Genomic DNA, 22,691 nt, shown 5'->3' on the forward strand with positions numbered 1-22,691 from the left:
GTTTACATTGCAACGCAGTAAGTTGGCCGGCTCCGGTCTCATGCTACGCTCGTTCCCTCGGCGGGAGGAGTATGGTCGAGGCGTTTCCGCTGGTTACACGAGCGTAGTCTTACGTAAGCCAGAGAATGCTGCTGTGATCCAAACATCAGCCACGTGGTACATGTATTTTTGGCGAGTCCAGTCAGGAGTTATCTAGGTCAATCATTCCAGCACGGCCTAAAACCGGGGTGCAAATCCTCAGCGTATTTCTGATTGGGCTGACTCACGACACGCTTATGTAAAGTGAAGTGAAACTAAAAAGGAACCGCACCATGAAAATCGTTCATAAGATCATAACCTGGATAACCGACTGCCCACAAGTAGATGTGTAAACGCTGAAGAATTAAGCATGGAGAGCTTATACATGAATACAGACGGTTGCGACAGCCCCATTGAAGGGAAAGTAACAGGTAAGTCGATCGATGTATGATTTACGGTAGCCTAAATATACAAGTAAACTAAAATGATGTAAATGTGTCGAATTAAATATGATCATTATACAAAGTAACAGGAAGATTGACTTTAGGCACACTTTAGGTTCCATGTTGACTGGCATTTCAGACTTGCAGGATTCGATTCAAACTACATGTATGCCTATATAGCCTGCAGTCAGTGAAAAAAATTGATTTATTCTAATTCATTGGTTGACACAAATGTGTTTACAGCCTAATTTTCTTTAATTCAACTGAACTACATGTAGTTAAATATTTGTTTAAGAATTATACATTAGAAAGTAAATAAAAATTACAATTAATTGCATCTATGTTCTTTCTTGGTTATTTAAAATGAAAGTGAAAGTACTTTTTCTTAGAATGCATAATTTGACTTTAGCAGGATTCTGAGAATTTACAGCAGGCCTACATCACTCTTTCAGTTATAGTTAAATTAAAATAGTTAAATAAATATGTATATACGTAGACCTCAGAATGTTTCATCAGTGAAAACAGCTGAATTAGTCAAGAAGTGCAGTTGGTCTTTATTTACACATGCGATCTGTAACAGACTACTAGGTGAATGGTGTGAAACAGAAAGTTGTAGGGAGATGATCAGCTATATGTATACATATTTTATCACTCAGAGTTATTTCCCCTGCTTTTTGAAATCCCGAAATGTTTACATCTTTAAATTTCAGATAGCCGATGGTCTGTGCCTAGCCGTGCTAGTACTACCGATTGCCATTTGTGCATTTTGCGATCATAATTTCAGTTTTGCACATTTATTTTCTGATAACGTTGTCACCTTGGTGAAACAATATCGTCCTACCGTGCTACAAGAGTATTTGGTTTAAGAAGCATTTTGGGGCCTCCGTGGCTCAGTCGGTTAGCGCGCTAGCGCAGCGTAATGACCCAGGAGCCTCTCACCAATGCGGTCGCTGTGAGTTCAAGTCCAGCTCATGCTGGCTTCCTCTCCGGCCGTAAGTGGGAAGGTCTGCCAGCAACCTGCGGATGGTCGTGGGTTTCCCCCGGGCTCTGCCCGGTTTCCACCCACCATAATGCTGCCCGCCGTCGTATAAGTGAAATATTCTTGAGTACGGCGTAAAACACCAATCAAAAAAAAAAAAAAAAAAAAGAAGCATTTTCCTTTTTATTCAATATTGTGTCTGGACCACGATTTGTGCACTGTCCATCATCAGAAAGAAACTTACAGAAGTTCAGCCTGTACTTCTTATTTAAGGAAAATAACCTAGGAAAAGCGTCCAGTCTGTGTGCATTTACATGTATGTGAGCGTGTACTGAGTTGCCCCCCTTTACCTTGAGTGAGAAAAGTTCATGTTATCTTCCAGGGAATGGGAGAGACTAGGGCTATAAATGTTAACGTCATATTTTATTATTTATTTATTTGCTTGATGTTTTGTGCTGTACTCAGGAAGATTTTATTTGTATGACGGCGGCAAACATTATAGTGGGGGGAATCTACTGCCCTCTGCAGGCATACCTGAGCTCTAGGAACTCACAACGACTGAACTGGGGAGAGTTGTGCATATTTTTTTTTTTTTTTTTTTTGGACTGATTCACTGCTTTGCTTTGAGTTTTGAAGTTGTGAATTTTATTATGACTATATAATTGTCAAAATGGCTAAAAAAATTCTGACGGGGTTAGCCACATTGGAGAAAGAGAAAGAAAGGCTAGAGCTAGAGCCAAAATGTTTACGGCTTTAATTTTCAGATAGCTTAAGGAATGTGCCTAGCTGTGCATGTAGCTTCTTGAATGGAGCTTCTTGTTTTTGTACCCCAAGTACTCACTCCCTCTTGTTTTTGTCACTTAGAGTTATCTCCCCTGCTCTGTCAAATCACGAAATGGTGACAGTTTTCAGCGTCCGACAGCTGATGGTTAATTGTCTGTCCAAGTCACTATCATGCCTGTCTGCATGAGTCACAGGGCCTAGATGAGACAAATTACAAAATGTAACGCACAAAAAATCGTGTGATATTTTTGCGACAATTATTTTGATCAGCGAAGGGCAGTAATTTAACTGTAGGTACAGTTTATTTATTTATTTATTTGATTGATGTTTTACGCCGTACTCAAGAATATTTCACTTATACGATGGCGGCCAGCATTATGGTGAGGGGAAACCCACCACCATCCGCAGGTTGCTGACAGACCTTCCCACTTATGGCCGGAGAGGAAGCCAGCATGAGCTGGACTTGAACTTACAGCCACCGCATTGGTGAGAGGCTTCTGGGTCTGCGCTAGCGGGCTAACCAACTGAGCCATGGAGGCCTCACTTTAGGTAAATTGCTAGTAGGCCTATAAGTGTACAAGCGAATTCTCGAATACCCTCAAACCTGACTGAGCGATCCTTAAAAAATTCTTTTTTGAATTTAGCCCGACCCTATCACAAAAAGTAGGCTCAGAGTATTTTTTTTTTGAAGCCTCATGAAAAAATTAGGGATTTTAAGGAAACAGACATGGAGAGAAAAATTTAAAAAATCTTTTAAGCTGTAAATAAACTCTTAAGGTAGTGCCCTATTTCAGAGGGTCAGTTGGGTTGTGTTCAAACAAACAAGGTTTTTAAGGATGGTTCTACAAGTATACATGTACAAGTGAAATTCTGGAGTATAAATATACACCAAATAAATAACAAGTAAATATTAATTAAATAATAATTTGAACTCAGATCAGATACATTAATTAATGAATATCATTCATATGTAGACGTACATTATCTGAATTTTCTTGTTTCTTGACCAGGCACAATTCCCAGCTGGTTAAATGGCAGCTTGTACCGTAACGGCCCAGGGAAATTCAGCATCGGTGATTCGAGCTACAAACATTGGTTCGATGGACTGGCTCTGCTTCATTGTTTTCGTATCAAACTGGGCAGGGTGACGTACTGCAGTAAATTTGTAAAGAGTGAAACATTCAAGAGGAACATGGCAGCAAACAGAATAGTTGTGCACGAGTTTGGCACCACCGCATACCCAGATCCATGTAAAAATATTTTTCAAAGGTATTGATGTGGAAAGAAGATTTCTTCATTTCTATTATACAGTATATATTTGAATGATTCAGGAGGAAAAGCAGATAAACACCATTCATGACAAGACATTGATGGATTTTTTAATTCTTTTCGATAAATTTGCATTTGCTCTCCCAACTTTATGATGGTTAAATTTTTTCACACCTACCTTCAAGTGCCTGCATTCCCAAACACAGGGAGTAAATTCAACATTTAATTTGATTCAGAATGAAAAATTGAAGTACACTGCCATTTCTGAGTGAAACCGTGGGAGTATTGCTGTAAATATTATACATTAATTCCTCAACCTTTTCGCATATGAAAGACCAACTTTCAGTGCAATTTATACATATTTTTAATTTGATTTTGCAGACCAAGGTACATCGGTGTGATTAGTCAATTTCAGGGCTTCACATGTAGTACAATAAACACCTTGCAAACCTGGGAAAAGGGTCGAAGAATTATAGTAACAATCAATCAATCAATCATCAGTCACTAGGCATGTCCTATTAGGCTATCCCTTCATTTTTTTTTCTTTTGTTTACTAAATTGATGATGGAAAATGCCATATTTGCTATAGTCATTTTTCTCCTAATTGAGTTTGGCTGCTCATTTTTCCTGATTCAGAGAGTTTATTCTGTTGATCTTTGAAAAAATGGTTTGGGTGTTGCTATAGGGATATCATCGTGGGAAAAAGTCTGTTTCAGCACTGAAAGTAATGTTTTATTTGCCTCTAAGATGCATTTTAATGTGGCAGTTGCTTACATGATGATAATTAAAATATTGTCAATCCAGGTCTTTTGGAAACTTTTGGAGGAGTGAATGTAACCTACCTATAAATCAGCGCCTGGTTTCATGAATGTAATGCACTGAAAGTAATGTTTTATTTGCCTCTAAGATGCATTTTAATGTGGCAGTTGCTTACTTGATGATAATTAAAATATTGCCAAACCAGGTCTTTTGGAAACTTTTGGAGGAGTGAATGTAACCTACCTATAAATCAGCGCCTGGTTTCATGAAACTTATTCTTTTTTCTTTTTTTTTTTTGGTTTTATTAGCAACGTAATACTTTACTTAAGGGATACATGAAACACTTTGGTTTTATTTCCTAATGTGCAGATTATCATGAAACAGTACTTATAACAATACAAACAAATTTTTCAACTTTCACTTTGAAGGGTAAAAAAAGGCTTGAAAGTACAGTTTTTAAGGTCCCAGTGGTCTGTCTGGAAATTATGTATCTTGCATCAATGATGATCCCTGTTTGAAAAGAACTCTGTGGGGGACAGACTGAACGGGTCTGGCTGAACGGGGGCGGGGCTTTGGGGAACAGACTGATTGGGGTAGGGTGTAGGGACGCAGGTGTGTGCTAAAATGGCCTGAAAAAGCCATACAGTATCAGTGTTCGTGTCACCTTGCTCGCACTGTAGCGACACGGTTCACTGGGCTCTGGCACTTCATGGGTGTTCACCGAGTTCTATATGAATAGCATAAAAAATGAAATTTTTTAAACAGATATTCCGGGGCATAATTTGCTTCATTTGTCATAGAAAGATATCCTTTGCTTTATAGTTGCTTTTCATGTATCTTACTGGTACTGAACTTAGGAAGTTTTGTGAAAAACTTAAGTCAAAATTTAAAACCTCTTGAAAGTGCTTAGTTCTTGGTTCTGGAAGTAGAAATTTTGACGCTTTTCTCTTTAGCTAATACTGATGAGGTGGACAAAATTTTAATTTTTAAAGCCGAATGATAAACTTTATAATTGTATTTCAGTTTTGGACCTAAGTCAGAAATAGCTCTGTGGAATCGGTTCCAAGACTAAGACTGTCTTTATGTTTACCATGTTTCAGAATGTTTGCATGGTTTGTACCTGAGTCTCTGACTGATAACACACTCGTGACTGTTACGCCCCGTCAGGACTTCATCTACACGGCGACTGAGACTAACGCCCTCCACAAAATTGACCCGCTCACTTTGGACACCCTTGAGAAGGTAATTATCCCAAAGGGCAGAATACTGGTTTCTGCTGGTTTTCTGGCCAAGTGTGGGTAATCGTAAGTATCAGTATTATGAAGGAATGAAGGAATTTATCTTTCAGTAGCAGGCAGCGAAATTTGGCCTGCCGGCGAAACCCAGAAATCGGTTACGTCTTTTCCGCCTCGCCTAACCGATCATTCGGTTACGCCACGTATGTTTATCAACCCGATCGGTTACGCTAATTGTTTACGTGGTTTATGTTTCAGGCATCATTCTGGATCATTAATAAAAGTATTCAGCTCAATGTTATGTTTGTTTTTCTTTTCTATATCTAGCAGCTCATACCGTAAGGTTGGTGAACAAAAGAAAGAGAAATTTTACACTCACACGGTGTTTCAACGTTGTGCGTTGCCTGGTTGGTACTTGACTCCTGTGGCACATTTTTACGTGAAATTCCGTTATACAGGCTTATATGTTTGCAATATGCCCAGTCCAACATTAAGTACTTCCAGTAAGTGTCATTACGGTATTGGGGAGCGAGTTTGGTATCCCTGATGACTGATAATTAACGCAGTTTCCAACGCACGTGGTGTGAGTCTTACCACAGTGATATATATATATATATATATATATATACTCGCTACAGGGCCGGGAGAGACCTTGACGTCACAGGCCTATGCGTCACAGGCCTGTGCTCTAAATCAGAACGCAGCCGGTGAGGTCCCGTAAAGGTTCCATCAATCTGTACGGTAGACTCGACTAATTTGGGCTTGAGTAGCAGTTAAACTACATGTACATGAAAAGGTAACCTTGTTTTATTTACTTGCGTGATCGTGGAAAGATAAGTCAAAATAAATAATTTGAGTATTATCTCAAAGCCTGTAAAGCATATATGAATGATTACATTTCCATGTGACCAGCACAGGCAGCTGGCTGTGGCTGAAATCGATGTTTCTATTTTTAGACGCGTTGCCATACTGGCCGCGTTGTGATTATGAAAGCTGTTCAGTCCAGTTTATCTGTAGTTACCTAATGCACACTGACTCTAAGGACATTCTCGTTGGACAGTTGGCCTAACCGATTTTCCGGTTAGCCAAATTGAACCGCATGTAACCATTGCGCGACCGACGGTTTCGTTCGTGCCAAATTTCGCTGCCTGAGTAGTTACTGTATTTATTGGATCATTGTGTGAAATGCTTTGTGAATATGAATTTCTCAGTTTCTTCATGGAAGCGCGTTAATTATTGTGCCATTCAATTGTTAAGACACACAATATGCATTAATTTTCAAAATTTACAGTTATAAGTAATTTGTAGATACTCTTTTAGTGTCTTAGTGATAATGAGCGGTGATGGACGATGCTTGTGTGGCCTTTTGTGTATTTTAACCTTTATTGATAACCTCTTATCATACCAGTATGTCTGCGTATGTCAGTATCATGCATGGTAAAGTTTGTCAGTTACTTGCCAAAGTTTGGTGGTTTACCTTGGGTACTTCAGTTTCCTCCACTCGTGAAACTGGGGTCACTTTCACAAAACATTGTAAATCAGTTTTTTAGTAACTTTTCGTAACTCTCTAATGACGCCTCCTTATGGTGCTATAAAGCAGACAGCGTCTTTTACGAAAAAAAGTTACAAGGAGTATGACTTACAGTGACCCATGCCATCCCATGTTTTAGGGGAAAATTTTTGAATTCCAATATTGTGTTATAAAACAGCAATCAGATAAATTAATTTCTTATGCTTCACAGGTAAATATCAGTAAACTTGTGGCAGTAAACATGGCAACGGCCCACTATCACCATGACAACGATGGCACTCTCCATAACATAGGTGTTATGTTCCAAGGTCGCCCAAAAACCAGCATCTTTAAAGTTCCACCTCCCTCAGGTCAGTAAGAGAAGGTTGCGAGTTCAAATCCAGCACTAGGTGATTGTTTCTGACATTTCATTTTTACATATAAAGTACTGTAAATGACCTAAAATCCACCCAAACAGTGGATTTTCAAGGGCATCTAAATGTCATAAAATACTATTTTGGGTGCTGAAACTCCAGTTTTTCCAGTAGGACCTAATCCTACTTTCATAACAAAATTCAGTAGTATGCTAAATATAAGATCAGTAGTACTCTAAGTATCAGGCAAAATGTGCAACTTTTTGAGTCATTTTCGAAATTCATAATTATTATGGATAAATGTAAATCTTTTTAAATCTCATGAAATATTATGTGTGTTCATCATTCGGTCATGTTAGTTCAAAGTTTGAGTACAAAAATTACACATGTACTTCAAGAAAAAGTGGTTGTTTTTTTTTTTAATTGAATGGAGAGTTAAAGAGCGTGACGTTATACTTTGAAACATGCATGACATCACTCCAGTATAACTGCCTTTACGTCGCATTGACCTGATTCAGCGACACATAAGGAATATTATCACATCACATCAGGAAAATTTTACGGAATCTGCCGAAGATTTTGTTTTTGAGGATTGTTCACTTATAGGGAATAAATAATGTTATACACTGTAAATTTTTTTAAACTGTGGTGTTAGCTCTGTTCTGTAGGGTATCCTTCCCATAATTTTATTATTTGTGCCTAGTTTTTCTCAGGACTGAAGTAGCTCTTTAACAACTTGTTCTGTTATTCGAGAGCTGTCAGATTTATGGGTGAATAAAACCATTGTACCTGAAGTAAACGACTGCCCTTTTCCAAGTATACCAGACAAACCTGACATAAATCTGCATTCAAACCAGCTTAGTCTTTTGACTTCAGATTGAGTCTCGGACAGGACTGGATATTCTGCCAAGTTCAACCCATCATACATTGTACGGATGCAATTTATAAAATTTGCATATTAAAGCCTGCAAATGTATATTTTGAAGTTAAATTTTGTTCAGGATGTCAGTTGAGCAACACTGGTTCAAGAAAACAATTAAATGTCTGAATGTTAATTGAGAGGGTGTTTAAAATATGCATTTGTGACGGTGTTTATTGTTTGTTTGTGTATTGTTTTGAATGCGTTGTCCAAACCTTATTGTTATTGTCACATAGAGTTATCCCCCTTTCTTTGTACATAATAAAATGTTTGTAGCTTATATAGATTTATTTATCTGATTGGTGTTTTACGCTATTCTCAAGAATATTTCAATTATACAACAGTGACCAGCATTATAAATGGGAGGAAACTGGGCAAAGCCTGGGGAAAACCCACAACCATCCACACATTGCTGCCAGACCTTCCCACGTACAACTGGAGAGGAAACCAGCATGAGCTGGAATTGAACTCACAGCAACTGCATTGGTGAGAGTCTCCTGTGTCATTGTGCCGCACTGGAGTTCTAACCACCTCGATCACGGAGTCTCCCACCACTTACTAGAGCCGACAGGCTTATTTTATGTACATGTTTATACTGTATCACTTTTCCACTTTCACCACTTCGGTGGCCTAATGGTTAGACCGTCAGCTTCGTAGTTGGGAAACCAGGGATCAAACCCCGGGTAGGGTTATGCCAAAGACTTTAAAAATTTTACTTGTGGCTGCCTTGCTTGGCCTTCAGCACTGAGAGGTTAGAGCAAGGAAACAGTACTGGTTGGTCCAGTGTGAGTATAATGTGACTGGGTGGGTTGGCTGCATGGACTCACCCTGCCACAAGAAGACACAATATTTGTACACGCAACTAATGACTTCTCGTCGTCATATTGCATTAAACCTCAAGAATACATACATTTCCACTTATATATATTGGATTTTCGTTCCAGATGGTAAAGAACTGTTTGAAGGTGCAGAGATAGTGGGTTCCAGCTACTCGCGCTGGCCATTCCATCTCTGCTACATGCACAGTTTTGGCATGTCAGAGAATTATTATGTGTACGTCGAGCAGCCCCTCTGTCTCAATGTTTCGAACATGGTGCTCTCCAAATTTACCCAGACATCGTTTTGTGAATGGCTGCAGTGGTACGGAAACGAAAAGGTGAATGTTCATAGTTTGCCTTAGCTAGTTTCACAGTCCTACTTATATTCTGATATAATGCCTTGTTTAGTATTGTAATATTTAATATACAGTCAGCAGTCTCTCACGAGGAATTTCAGAGATTTCCGAGCTTCCATTGTTCCCAGGGTCTTGTTGTTTATGTAAGTTGTCGGCAGTGCACTCTGGTGTAGTCTTACATGAATTTCATTGGAAACCACTCACTTCCCACCAGTATGACACATGGAAAATTGCACCATATTATATAGGTCGAAAAGTGAAAAAAGAAAAAAAAATCGTAAATCTTGTTACAACTTTGTGGGCATTCAGCGTACTGGAATAACCCAGGTGTTGGCTAGCTCAGCGTGAGTATACTGTGACAATTGGTCTCTGTTTCTGGCATCAGTGCTATAATTATGGCGTCATTATAACATCCAGCCCCCAGGATCATAAAGCTGTCTTACACTTAACTCAGTCTCATTAAATTTATGATTTATTTGAGGAATTGTAGTTATGGTACTTTCCTGAAAATATTGAAAATATAAGTTCAGGAATAATGCCATGAGTGACAACAAGGTCTGACTTAAGTCTAAGAGAGCTTTGTGATCTGTGAGTCTGGTGATTTGACTGTGATCATTTGGAAACCAACATTATATACATATACATATATATGTACACTGCTATTACCTTTCTTCACATTTTGTCCAGATCTGATGATAATTGTGTCCAGATCTGATGATAATTGTGTCCAGATCTGGTGATAATTCTCTCCAGATCTGATGGTAATTCTGTCTGGATCTGATGGTTATTCTCTTCAGATCTGATGATAATTCTGTCCAGATCTAATAGTAATTCTGTCCAGATCTAATGGTTATTCTGTCCAGATCTGATGGTAATTCTCTCCAGATCTGATGATAATTCTGTCCAGATCTAATGATAATTCTTTCCAGATCTGCTGATAATTCTGTCCAGATCTGCTGATAGTTGTGTAATTTCAGCGCTCTATACCTCGAGTGGTAATTCTCTATGTATAGTATTTTTGACACTGACACCTTTTCAGATGAAATTAATCTGTGTTTATATGTACATGCTGCAGTCTTTCTTGCAGCATGTTTCACCCTCTGTTGGCATAAATTATTCACTTCAAGATTAAGTAGACTTGATCATAAATCATGTGTTAATTTCTGAATGCACAACCTTTAACAGGCAGCCTTTCGTGTCATGGACAAGAAAACTGGTCAGATAGTCAACCCAAAGATGCCATACATGGCTGGTGCATTCTTCATGTTTCACCACATCAACACATATGAAGACAATGGTAAGTAACCGTATCACTATTTGAATTTTTGGTCTTTTGTTTTCTTTTTTTTTTTACATTTTTTTTTACATTTGTGGTGTTTGATGTAGTGCTGAAGAATTTTTCACTTGTATACCTGAAAGTTTTTGTATTTTTTAAGCGACAAATTTTGTCACTGAAGTTTGATTAATTTTTTTTATCAGAAAACTGGCATCATTTTTCAGGCTGTTAAGTGCTTCTGAAAGTGTATTTTATTTATTTATTTATTTATTTGATTGGTGTTTTACATCGTACTCAAGAATATTTCACTTATACGTCGGTGGCCAGCATTATGGTGGGAGGAAACCGAGCAGAGCCTGGGGGAAACCCACGACCATCCGCAGGTTGCTGGCAGACAAAGTGTGTTTTAACCTACCAACCTATATTAGTTACATGGTTGTTCAGTGATAGGATATGGAAATATATGGTGTCAGTAATCCTCATGGAGTGGAGCCCACTGAGCTTGAAGGTTACTGACACTGTGTATTTGTGTATCCTGTCACAGAGTTACTTTGTAACAAGTTTATCCTGCAAAAGACCCATCAGTTCAGTGCAGAAGGCCATGTATAGGTGACCATAATTTTCACAACCAAACAAAGGGAGATAATCTACTCAGCAATGCATTTTGTGTAATCTGCAGGATTTGGAAATATACTTAACTATTGTTGTCCAATGAGAAGCAGAGTATTTTGTCTGATGGGTGATAATGGATGAAATACTGTAATTATGAAGGTGTTTATGGATGATTGAATCAGGACAGAGCTGGCAGATGGTACCTGCTTACAGTGGTCTCTGATCCGTTATACACATATGGCAAATAACCTAAAATTTTGCCCCCCAAAAATTGTGCAAATTTTTACTGGCTAAATAAATCTGAGAAAGGTACTAGTATTACCTTTAATGCTGAAACTTGCATTTTTATAGTAGGATATTCTGTCTTCCAAACAAGCCTTAAAATAGGACGCTGTTTAAGACCAACAGAACTCAGATTCAGACAAATTGTGCAATGTAACTATTATGGGTTGAAATTTCAGGTGATTTGACTGTTGTCTACAGTGATTTTCCAAGTTTGATTCAACTTATTTTGAGAATTGCGTTGTTATATAAACACCTATGTTTCCTTGTGGGAAAATTCGTAATGCATAGGTTACTCTCATTTGATGCCGAGTGTCTGTCTTTTATTTCAGTATTAAAGCATATGAGCTATGGAAAATATTGTTTACTTTGTCAGCTTCTCAGTGACCATCTATCTGTATATTACCCCAAAACTTGGAATGAGAGAAGGAATTGTGAAAGTTCTTTACAATGCTCTTGCATGTACACTGTGTAAATGAGATCCGCATCAGTTTTTAGCTCACTGTATAAAGTACAGGCATAGCTTATGTCGTACCCTGAGTGTTGGCATCAGGGTCCAGTAATAGGAAAAGCAAAGTTATAAACAAAATGTTACGGGTGATATCTTAAAAAGTACTGCAGGTATTGAGCTGAGGATTTGCACACATGTAGAGCACAATATCACGAGGAGGATATTCTGTCCTTGATTGGGTGTGTGCATATTAAATATCATAAATGACGGAATTTCTGACTTACATGTAGTGTATTAGACTCACTATTAAACAAAGTGTTACTATCTTAAAAAGTATTGTATGTATTGACCTGACGTTTTACAGGCATATAGATGCACGATTTCAGATCTTCATGCATTTTACAGGCATATAGATGCACGATTTCAGATCTTCATGCATTTTACAGGCATATAGATGCACAATTTCAGTTCTTCATGCAATGAGCTGAATGCTTTGCATTCTTGTGTCTCATACAGGTGAGCTCTTTGGTAGCCTTTCTGCCTTTGACTCTGATGATCAGTTTCCACCCACCATAATGCTGGCTACCGTTGTATAAGCGAAATATTCTTGAGTATGGCGTAAAACACCAATCAGATAAATAAATAACTAAATTTACTGTGATTAGGGCCCCCTGTAGCATGTTGAGTTGCCTGTTTTTTAGGCATAGGCAGGTGCCAAAATCAAAGTCTTGTTTGAAACTGGTTTTTATCTAATCGAGAACTTCTTGTCAAAATTAATACATTCTTGAAATTACGTAGGATGCGCTATAACCTTTCCTGAATGTTGCAAGTTGCCTGTGATCAAGAAACTTTGCTCTTGTGACGTTGACAAATTTAGGCTACGCTCCATTATTACAAGTTGACATCAGATTAGCATAATACAGAATATGGTGTTGATTTGTTGCAGGATTCCTGGTGGTGGACGTCTGTGGTTATGATAACGCAGACGTTGTTAACGATCACTATCTGAAGAATCTTAGAACGGAAGTCAGAGATCCCATCAGTGCAGGGAAAGCCAGACGCTACAACCTACCGCTTAATGCAAAACCTCAAGTATGCATCAGAGTTCTGTCAAATTGTTCATACTGATCATTATGAAATGTGAAGAATTGTAGTTCCCGTAAGTTTTACATATTAAATTTCAGAGAAAAATACTGATATGAAGTACATGTATAATTCAGATGAAAGACCATTAAACATTCAGATTGTCTAGGAAAATATTTGGCAGATTCTTGTAAGGAAACAGTAAAAAAAAAAAAGAAAGGTTAAGTGGTGAGTAAGATATAAATATGTCTGAAGAATTAAGTACTTATTTATGATAGCCACACATTGTACCTTGTCACTTAATATTGTCCTTAAGCAAATGGATTAAACGAACAGTTTGAAACGGGAATCTAAAATCGGATTCCCGCGAGACGAAATCAAGAGAATTCGTGTAGATTCTGGCAAATTTGGATGAATAATGAACCCTGAATATATATTTCAAACATTGGGTCCCTTTCTTACCATGTTATGAAAAGCGTGGTCTCATAAAATTTTTTGTCGCTTCTTAGCACACTTAACACACAAAGACCGCTATACTTCTGTATTCCATATGCATTTAAACTGACGACAAAGATAAAGAGCTATGAATGCATTCATCATAAGAACCTTCCATACGTGGGAAGGTCTGTCAGCAACCTGCGGGTGGTCAGGAGTTTCCCTCCGCCATAATGCTGGCTGCCATAGTATAAGTGAAATATTCTTGAGCACGGCATAAAACACCAATGAAATAAATCAAATGCACCTAGAAACAAGATGTTTCAAGGCAGAAATATAGAAGTGACAAACCCACCATAGAAACCAGTTTTATTAAAGCATTTTACTTTGTTATTCTTAAAAGATAAATAAACTGTTTTCCAGTCTTTAATGGTCTTTCATCTGATGTGTACACTTTATTTGTCTTTGCCTCTAAATGTTGCCTTGCATCTGAAAGATTTTCTCTCAGAAAGACTTTCTGACAAAATGCAACGGCTTCTCACTAGATGTTGATGTTTGTTGTGCAAACTCTCTGCATTGGTAATGATTTGTTGGTTATGAAAGGTTTAAGCAGTAAAGGATATATTTGGATGTTGTAGATTTCAAAAAAACTTCACTCAGAAGTATTGTATCAAAAATCTGATTTGGTCTGTCACAAGAAGAAATACATGGTTGTGTTGTTGCCTGTAGACCCTGAAGCATATGTGTAAACTCCAGATGTCTTCTTTATACATATACATGCAAAGTTGAAATTCTAAAATTCAACATTAAATTCAGCTGTACGTCCAGTTGGAAAATGATGAATGCAGTTTGATTCAATGAATCATTATTTAATTTCTGAAGCATATTTCACTTTATTGTGTTGGTTTTTTTTTGCTTCCAGGATGAAGTCGGTACAAGTTACATGCTTGAGAACAGTTTGGCCAAAGCTGAGAAGAAAGAGAACAGCATTCTCTGTCAGCATGAGGAGCTTTGCAGTGAAGGTACATATATACAAACATTAATCTTTTAAACTTTGGGGATTTTCAATTTGGACCTGAGTTAGCAGGCTTTATCAAAATTGCCTGCCCTTGTACCACTAGACCAGAGGGAAACCACCCCATACCCACTTGCTCATACATTTGGCTCCACTTTGACTTGTCATGCCCTCATATGAAGAGATGAGAAGTTAGGATGGTTATATTTCCTCAATTTATTAGGGATCCATACAGGTAGTTCTTCGGGACACCTGTTGAAATTGTTTGGATTATTATTATTCCACCGATTTTGTGATCATGCTACATCCTAGACCGTTTGACCAATTCATTTGAGTGAGTGAGTGCTTGGGGTTTAACGTCGTACTCAACAATTTTTCAGTCAGACGAAGACGAAGGAATCATTAGGGTGCATGTACGTGTAATTGTGCCTCCTTGTTGCAGGACGGATTTCCACCGCTCTTTTATTTAGTGCTGCTTCACTGAGGCGACTTACCGAAGGCAAGTAAGCTGCCCTGCCCAAGCCATTATACTGATACAGGTCAACCAGTCGTTGCATTATCCCCTTCATGCTGAACGCCAAGCGAGTTACAACTTCCTCTTTTAAAGTCTTAGGTGTGACTCGATCAAGGATTGATCCTGGATCTACCGGTCCCGAAGCGGACGCTCTACCAACTGTGCTATCCGGGCCGGTTCCAATTCATTTAAAACTTTACAGTAAAATTCCCCCATGCCTGAAGTTATCAGTCCTGCTATTCCTGTTTTTCTATGTCATGGGCTTTGGCAGCCATATTGGATTTTATAGCAATTCGTTTAAACATCTTCTCACGAGTCACTGAACGGATTGGTCTGAAAATTGACATGCAGGTGGACTCATCCTAGCTTCAATAAGTTTGAAGAAATCTTTGACTTCCGGTAAAAACTGTGGGAGTTGTGGGATTGTGATGTTAAAACTAGTTTTAAAATTTAATATTTCTTTTTCGAATCTGGTTTTATTTTGTGCTTATCTTTGTAATGTTTTGAGATAAAGGCAAAGAAAATAAGTTTTAGTTGTGTAATTTCAGCGCTCTATACCTCGAGTCGTATGCGAAGTTATGCAGGAATATTTGACTTTGGTGTGTGTGGTGTGTATCAGCCTTCATGCTTATATACAACAATATGTGCTTTGAAAACCTCTCTTGAAAATGTTTATGTAATGAATAATATCGGTACATTACAAAAGGCCTATGATTTATAAAATTCAAACTGCTGACACGTATACAGTTCAGCATGTTGATATTTTTCCTTCTAATCTCGAGTCCCTAAATTGTATCTCCATTTTCACAATTACCAATCCTATCGTTTATTAATTTTTATGAGCACAAAAACGTGGTATAAGTTTGTGCATGAGGAACACAATCATATGTAGCCTTTATATATGCATGAACACATGCAATGTAGGCCCAAGGCCTATATATACAAGCTATAAAATCTTGCAAGCTACAAAATGTATTGCTTATTTTGAGAATATCCCTCTACCTATCAATGTATAAATTATAGAAATACACCAAGAAAGTAAAAATCAAACCAGAAATTTTTGGTTTAGGTGATCAAAAATCTGTTAGCGCAATTTGGGTTCAATTTTTGCTGTTTATGTAAAACAACTCAAATACTTACCTTTCACAAAACATCAGCCTTGTCTGCGCATGTGCTATGATCAGGATTGGTAATGAAGTTCCAAAACTTTATAGAGCAAGTTGCATTATGATTTTAGAATCATTTTAAAAATTTAAATAGTACAGGTACTAGTCTGGTATTTGCAGCTTGAACCTCGATCACTCGAATAATACAAGACAACGTCGTAAAATCACATGGTCGTACACTGACCATGGTGCCAGTATGAGCAGACTGTCAGCCATTGGTGGACCGACCCTATCCAGATAGTAAGGGGGTGATGACGGTGTGTATAGTGAACCTATGATACATGGACCAACTGACCACAATGGGCACAGGACTGATCGTTAAGATCTAGCTGTTCTGAACATTTGGCTCCACTTTGGCTTGTCATGTCCTCATATGAAGAGATGGAGCGGGTCATGGGTAGTAGAGATGTTGATCATATCTCAATTTGTTTATTTATTCATTTGATTGCTGCTTTTAAGCCCTATTGTAGCATATTTCACTTATACGATGATGGCCAACATTATGCTGTGAGCCCAGGGGGTGGGGAAACCCACAGCAAACGGCAGGTTACGGCCAGACCTTCCCACGCCCGAAGAGGAAGCCGGCTTTAGCGATCACAGTGGTTGGAGTATCTTTGGCCTGTGCTGTGCTAGCATGCTAACCACTAGGTCATGGAGACCCCATCTCTCAATAGATAGGACACACAAGATGCAGGTTCAATCCCCACCTTGGACAGAGAATTCTAGATTTCCTTGCTCTCATTGCTTGTGGAGCCTGGGTCAAAATATGCAGTCAGTGACACCCGTGTGGTCAGAATGAGTAGTTTAAAGTTTGTCAAAGATGGTAACTGTTGCTGGTAATGATGGTAACCTTTCGCTTGGTTGGGTATTTGTTTTATTCCATTAAAATTTTAAACCGTTCCAGCTATCAGAAATGAAGACTTGAAATGTTAGTTTTACGTTTGAAATAATTATTTTTGTATAAAGTCAAGATCAAGATTTCTGGGCTTGCTGCTAATATATGTAACTTCTTTGAGCTATTGTTTGTTTTTCATATTTAACATTATAACACCTGGTTACTATGGTTACAGCTATTGAGTTGCCCCAAATCAACTATAAAAACTATAATGGCAGGAAGTATCGCTATGCTTATGGTGCAGGTGGAGATTACTTAAATCAGGTAGGCACAACAATTAGCCATTCTTGTTTATTGATTTGTACTAGTTTTTAGAAAATGCAGCAAATAATACAACTTCAGATTTTGGGGAGATAGGTGGACATATGCATAAATGAGCATGGACATTTTTTTTCTGATGTGCTTGGTATTTAAAAATTAACTTTTAACTAGGATTTTTATTAGGCTGTGGGATGTGCCATGTTAAAGCAACCAGAAACATGGTTGTATGGTAAAAAGGCAAAGCAAGTGAATTCAAAAGTAGAAACAGCTGAGTCATCATATTATAGAAATATCTCACACCTGATTGGTTAAGACAGATGACATGGCGGCTCTTTCATTTGTCTCAGCGCGTGTGATTTAGCTTAATTACTTTGAACTGTGATGTCTCAGTTGTGATGTATAACAAAAATCAAATGTAATGTCTATGCCTTTCAGCTGTCTTGTGTGTCTGTGGCTTTCAGCCGTATTGTGTGTCTCTGTCTTTCAGCTGTATTGTGTGTGTGTCTCTCAGCTGTATTTTGTGTGTCTCTGTCTTTCAGCTACGTTGTGTGTCTCTCTTTCAGCTGTATTGTGTGACTGTCTTTCAGCTGCATTGTGCATCTGTTTTTCAACTGTATTGTGTGTTTGTCTTTCAGCTGTATTGTGTGTCTGTGTTTTTCAGCTACATTGTGTGTCTCTGTCTTTCAGCTGTATTATGTGTCTCTGTCTATCAGCTGTATTGTGTCTGTGTCTTTCAGCTGTATTGTGTGTCTGTGTCTTTCAGCTACATTGTACCTCTCTTGTCTTTCAGCTGGTGAAGGTTGATGTAAAGCAGAAGAGCTGTAAGGTGTGGAAAGATGGCAATCTCTACACCTCAGAGCCAGTGTTTGTTCCCACCCCAGGAGCTAACAGAGAGGATGATGGTAAGGAGATAAAACATTACACATGTGTATACATGATTTTTACTAATTTTTTTTAAGTAAAAAGTAAAGTGTGGCTTAATTGAAAGACAGCTGAGAACTGTGTCCAAATTTCTGTTTTTGTTTTTTGATTTTGTTGTTTTCTTTTCTTTTTTAAAATTTTTTTGCTTACCAAGAAATTCCACAATGAAATTAAGGTGGGTTTTGGAGAGCATAGTTTCAGATGATTTTCAAAATATTTTTAGTGCTTAAAATCGATTAAAACTTACTAGAATGATCCTAAAATAAAACTCATCAGAGATGATGGCACATCAAATAACTTATTTTCAAAATGTTTCATAGACAAGTACAGGAAATTCTTTTTTGAAAAAGAAAATGATGGGACATGACATGAGTTAGATGTAGTCCACAAAGGCATTTGTACATCAGTATCCTGATTTGATCAATGTAGTTATAAGGTACATTACCAGTATCCTGTGGATTGAACTGTGAAGTGTGTGCATACCTTATGATGTAGAGGTGTAGCTGAAGGGCTGGAGCACAACTGACGCTGTAGCAAGTGACAGGTGAACTTTTCCACATGTTAATAGCAAGTCCCAGCTGTTACTCAGGCCTTGCTTATAACAGCTTCACTGAAAATAATTGTGTTCTCGGTAGACTTTTAAACCATTCCAGCTTAGATGGTTTGTATGATAATATCAAAGATCAAGCAACAGTCCAAGAACAGCTGATCCTAATTAGTTTTAAATGAGAAGCCGATTCAATTTCAGATATGAGCTTTGAAACTTTTGTCTGTCATTTGATGAATAAATATATCAGGGTGTTTTTCTGTGGGTTTTTTTCTAGTTTTATTTTTGAACCCTGGAAGGCAGTATTGTTGCAGTAATAATTGTTGGCATGAATAATATTTTGACAGGAATACTCTTTTTTTTAACCGCATGAAAATACCCATGTGTAAGTGACCTAAAATTGGCCCATGGCTAAAGTTGCGTGTTTGTCAGAATCTGGGTGTTTTGTTGATCTTAGAAAGGTGCTTTAAGGTTTGCTTGGAAGGGAGGATGATATCTTACTGGAAAAATGTAAGTTTCAGTCAGGTCAGCAGCAAAAATTTTCCTCAAAAATGACCTTTTTCAGTTTATTGTAGGTCATTTACCAGAGCAAGGAAACGGGGCTAATTGCCCCAGTGTCAGCATAATGTGACTGGGTGGGGGTGTACGGCATAAAAACTATAGCATACATACATACATGCATACATGGATGTTTATTTCAATTACAGTATTGTCATCAGAATTATGGATGACTTCATTTATTTTTTTATTTCATTGGTGTTCTACGCTGTACTCAAGAATATTCCACTTATACGACGGCGGCCAGCATTATGGTGGGAGGAAACCTGGTAGAGCCCGGTGGAAACCCATGACTATCCGCAGGTTGCTGGTAGACTTTCCCACATATGGCCGGAGAGGAAGCCAGCATGAGCTGGGCTTGAACTCATAGCGCATTGGTGAGAGGCTCCTGGATCATTACGCTGCGCTAGCGGGCCAAGCGACTGAGCCATGGAGGCCCCCAAATTTTGAATGAAATCTCTTGGTGTAAATACAGTATATATTATTATAAACTCTTCTGCAATCTGAGTTCTTGGCACATATATTTCCATGATGAAACTTTAATAAAATTGTCTTGTAACATGTAGGCCTATCATAAGTATACATACATGTAAAAGATCTTAGAGGGTTAAACATGTAAATTTCACTTTTTTATAGTATAGTAGTATAGTTATAGTTATAGTTTCATAATTAATGGTTATAATATTTAAAGTGTTAACTTATATTAACATATAACTCAAGGGAGTGGACCTTGAGTGGAGTGGATTGAAGTGCCCCCCAATTGCCTATTATTCACTAGGATAGAGGATAAGACCTAGCCTTGGATAGGGAATTTGTAGGTTCCTTTGCTTGCACTTTTTGTGGGGCCTTGGTGACATTAAATGGTCATCATCACACATGAGAAAGATGGTCAGAAACTTGCCACATGGTTGTGGTTTAATTCTGGGCATTCCAGTTTCCTCCAAACATAAAACTGGCTGCCATCATGCATGTTCTGGAGACAATAGTGAGCTATAAGATTTCAAAAAAGTAATGTTCGTTTTAATGATTTATTTCATTTTATTTTGACGATTTATTCATCTTTTGTTGTAGAAAACTTTAATTCCAGTTTCAGAAGTGTGTAGAGTGAAAAGTTTTTGATGGTTTTAAGGAATTATGTTGTTCTCATCGGCAGGTGTTCTGCTGGCCGTTCTGTACGAGGTGGCAGAGCCAAGCAATAAGACACATCTTCTGGTCCTGAATGCGGAGTCGATGGAGGAAATTGGGCGTGTCCAGTTTGATGTTCATGTCCCTCGAGACATTCACGGGGTGTTCATCAATGATAAACCTTCAGACTGAGCTAGTCAAGAAAGAAAATAATTTCCAAAATAAATGTACATCTCTAGCCAGAACCAAAGAAGGTGAAACTGCATTTAGAAATTCTAGAGTTTTATTCAATGTCGCTTGTAACATTACCATAAAATAAAATGAATTATTTGTTAAACATGCACAATTGGAAGCAATGATAACAAGTACTGTATTTCACCGGAAGTTAAGGTGTTGTCAGATGCCCCATTTTGCTCCAGTTTGATTGGTTCATCCATCTTACAGCACCACTTAATATTTTCCTTTTTGTGAAGTTTGATTAATTTTTTATTGGAAAAACTCAAGTGTTGGCATGAGAAGCACCATTTTAAAGCCTCTATGTCATTCTGAAAGCGCATTTTAGAAGCTTTTAGAACTTTAAGTGAAATATAGTATCGCCCTTGATGGGATATGTGTGATGAACTTGGTTACCATTCTGTCCAACTGATTTAGCAACATTTTTGTGAGGTAAGAAGAACTTTTTTTTAAATAAATAACATCACATTGCATGTGCTATCTGCATGTTTGCTACCTTCAATTTGATCAGCTTATTCCCTATATTATTACAGTTTTGCTTTAGATTAGTTTGCCCTGAAAATCTTTTCAGTTTCAAGTAAAATAGTTTTTCAATTTTGAGTGTATATCAGGAATGGGTATTGTTTGTTCACGCTACTTTTTTATATAGATTCACAAAATTACAAGATTTTTGTGTAGTTGGGCCTAGAGAAGCCTTGGAATTAAGAACCAGCTTTGCACACGGACTGGGGACTATTCTCTAAATTGACCTATGGACCCCACCTGAGGTACATGTATGTGCAGGCCTATATAGTTAGCTAGACGTTCCTTAGAGAAGTTTCTTTCTAATGTCTTTGAAATTGCAGGATTCACTTCTGTGTATATGTGAAGTATCAGCTCATTTATAGTTTACTTTATATATTTATTACAAATAGCCTGGAAAGTGTGTATTTTGGGCCTGGGAAAAGCCTGGAAATTGGAAATCAGTGTACGAAACCTTAATGTAACCGAACAGCTAAATTATTCAGTGGATACTTTTACCAAGATGCTTGGCTAGTGTCATTCTTGTCAAACCTTTCTGTTGTTATGTAATCAGCTTTCAGTATATACTTTGTAGTACTATGTGCATGTTTTTTTTTTGTTCATAATCTGGATTACTTAAGCATTATGGCATGTCACTTTACAATGGATTTGCATGGACGATGGTTGTACCTGGTGCGTATTATTCATTTCAGTGCTGATATATTGTATAAACTAAAAAGGATACAAAAACAGAATGGAGTTTAATGTGGTCTTCATAGCTAGATCAGATTTATAGTAGGGAAAACATGGCTTAAACGCCTTGAAAACACATAATGTAGATGTTGTTAAAACTTAATTACGTTATTCAAGCGAAACGAACTATGGAGACAAACATAACAATTGTGAGTGGTAAAAATGTATCCTGGTGAGGGCAATACATGTGTCACTTTAATGACACCTTTCAGTTCCAGTGTTAGTCAATCAATTACACGTTTTCATGGAGTGTGTCGGGGATATCTAACAAACCTCCTGTCTTAAAGCAGCAATGGGTGTCAGATTCGAAAGTGAGGTCACAATGCTCTTGCAGGACAACCAAGTAGATTGCTTCATCTGCCCTTGTCATTTGTAACTTCATGATTGGTGTAGATTGTCGCTTACGGGTATCTGCTATCAAGCTGGGCCACGGGGCCTAAACCTTGGCGAATGAATTAGCGTGCTCGAATCCAGCTAGCGCTCTTCCGACTGTAACTCCGAGTCAAGAGTTTTGTCAAGTTTCTTGCAAGGTCGGTGTACTTCCGGTTTCATCCACTCATAAACTTGACTGCCGCCATTTAAGTGAAAAATTTTTGATC

The 22,691-nt window shown here is 37.9% G+C and overlaps 1 protein-coding gene across 1 annotated transcript; it reads left to right on the plus strand.

Annotated features, from left to right (window-relative positions):
* The first annotated feature begins 139 nt into the window (after positions 1–139).
* Positions 140–22,266, plus strand: LOC135465579 (beta,beta-carotene 15,15'-dioxygenase-like). The gene is made up of 11 exons (XM_064742837.1): positions 140–449; positions 3,234–3,492; positions 5,352–5,493; positions 7,229–7,367; positions 9,234–9,445; positions 10,649–10,760; positions 13,031–13,176; positions 14,525–14,624; positions 17,368–17,456; positions 18,244–18,355; positions 20,633–22,266. Exons 1-11 carry the CDS (start codon positions 389–391, stop codon positions 20,794–20,796), a joined length of 1,536 nt encoding a protein of 511 aa, XP_064598907.1. The 5' UTR covers positions 140–388; the 3' UTR covers positions 20,797–22,266.
* The last annotated feature ends 425 nt before the right edge of the window (positions 22,267–22,691 follow it).

The sequence above is a fragment of the Liolophura sinensis genome, chromosome 5, assembly GCF_032854445.1.
Source record: "Liolophura sinensis isolate JHLJ2023 chromosome 5, CUHK_Ljap_v2, whole genome shotgun sequence".
NCBI lineage: Eukaryota > Metazoa > Mollusca > Polyplacophora > Chitonida > Chitonidae > Liolophura > Liolophura sinensis.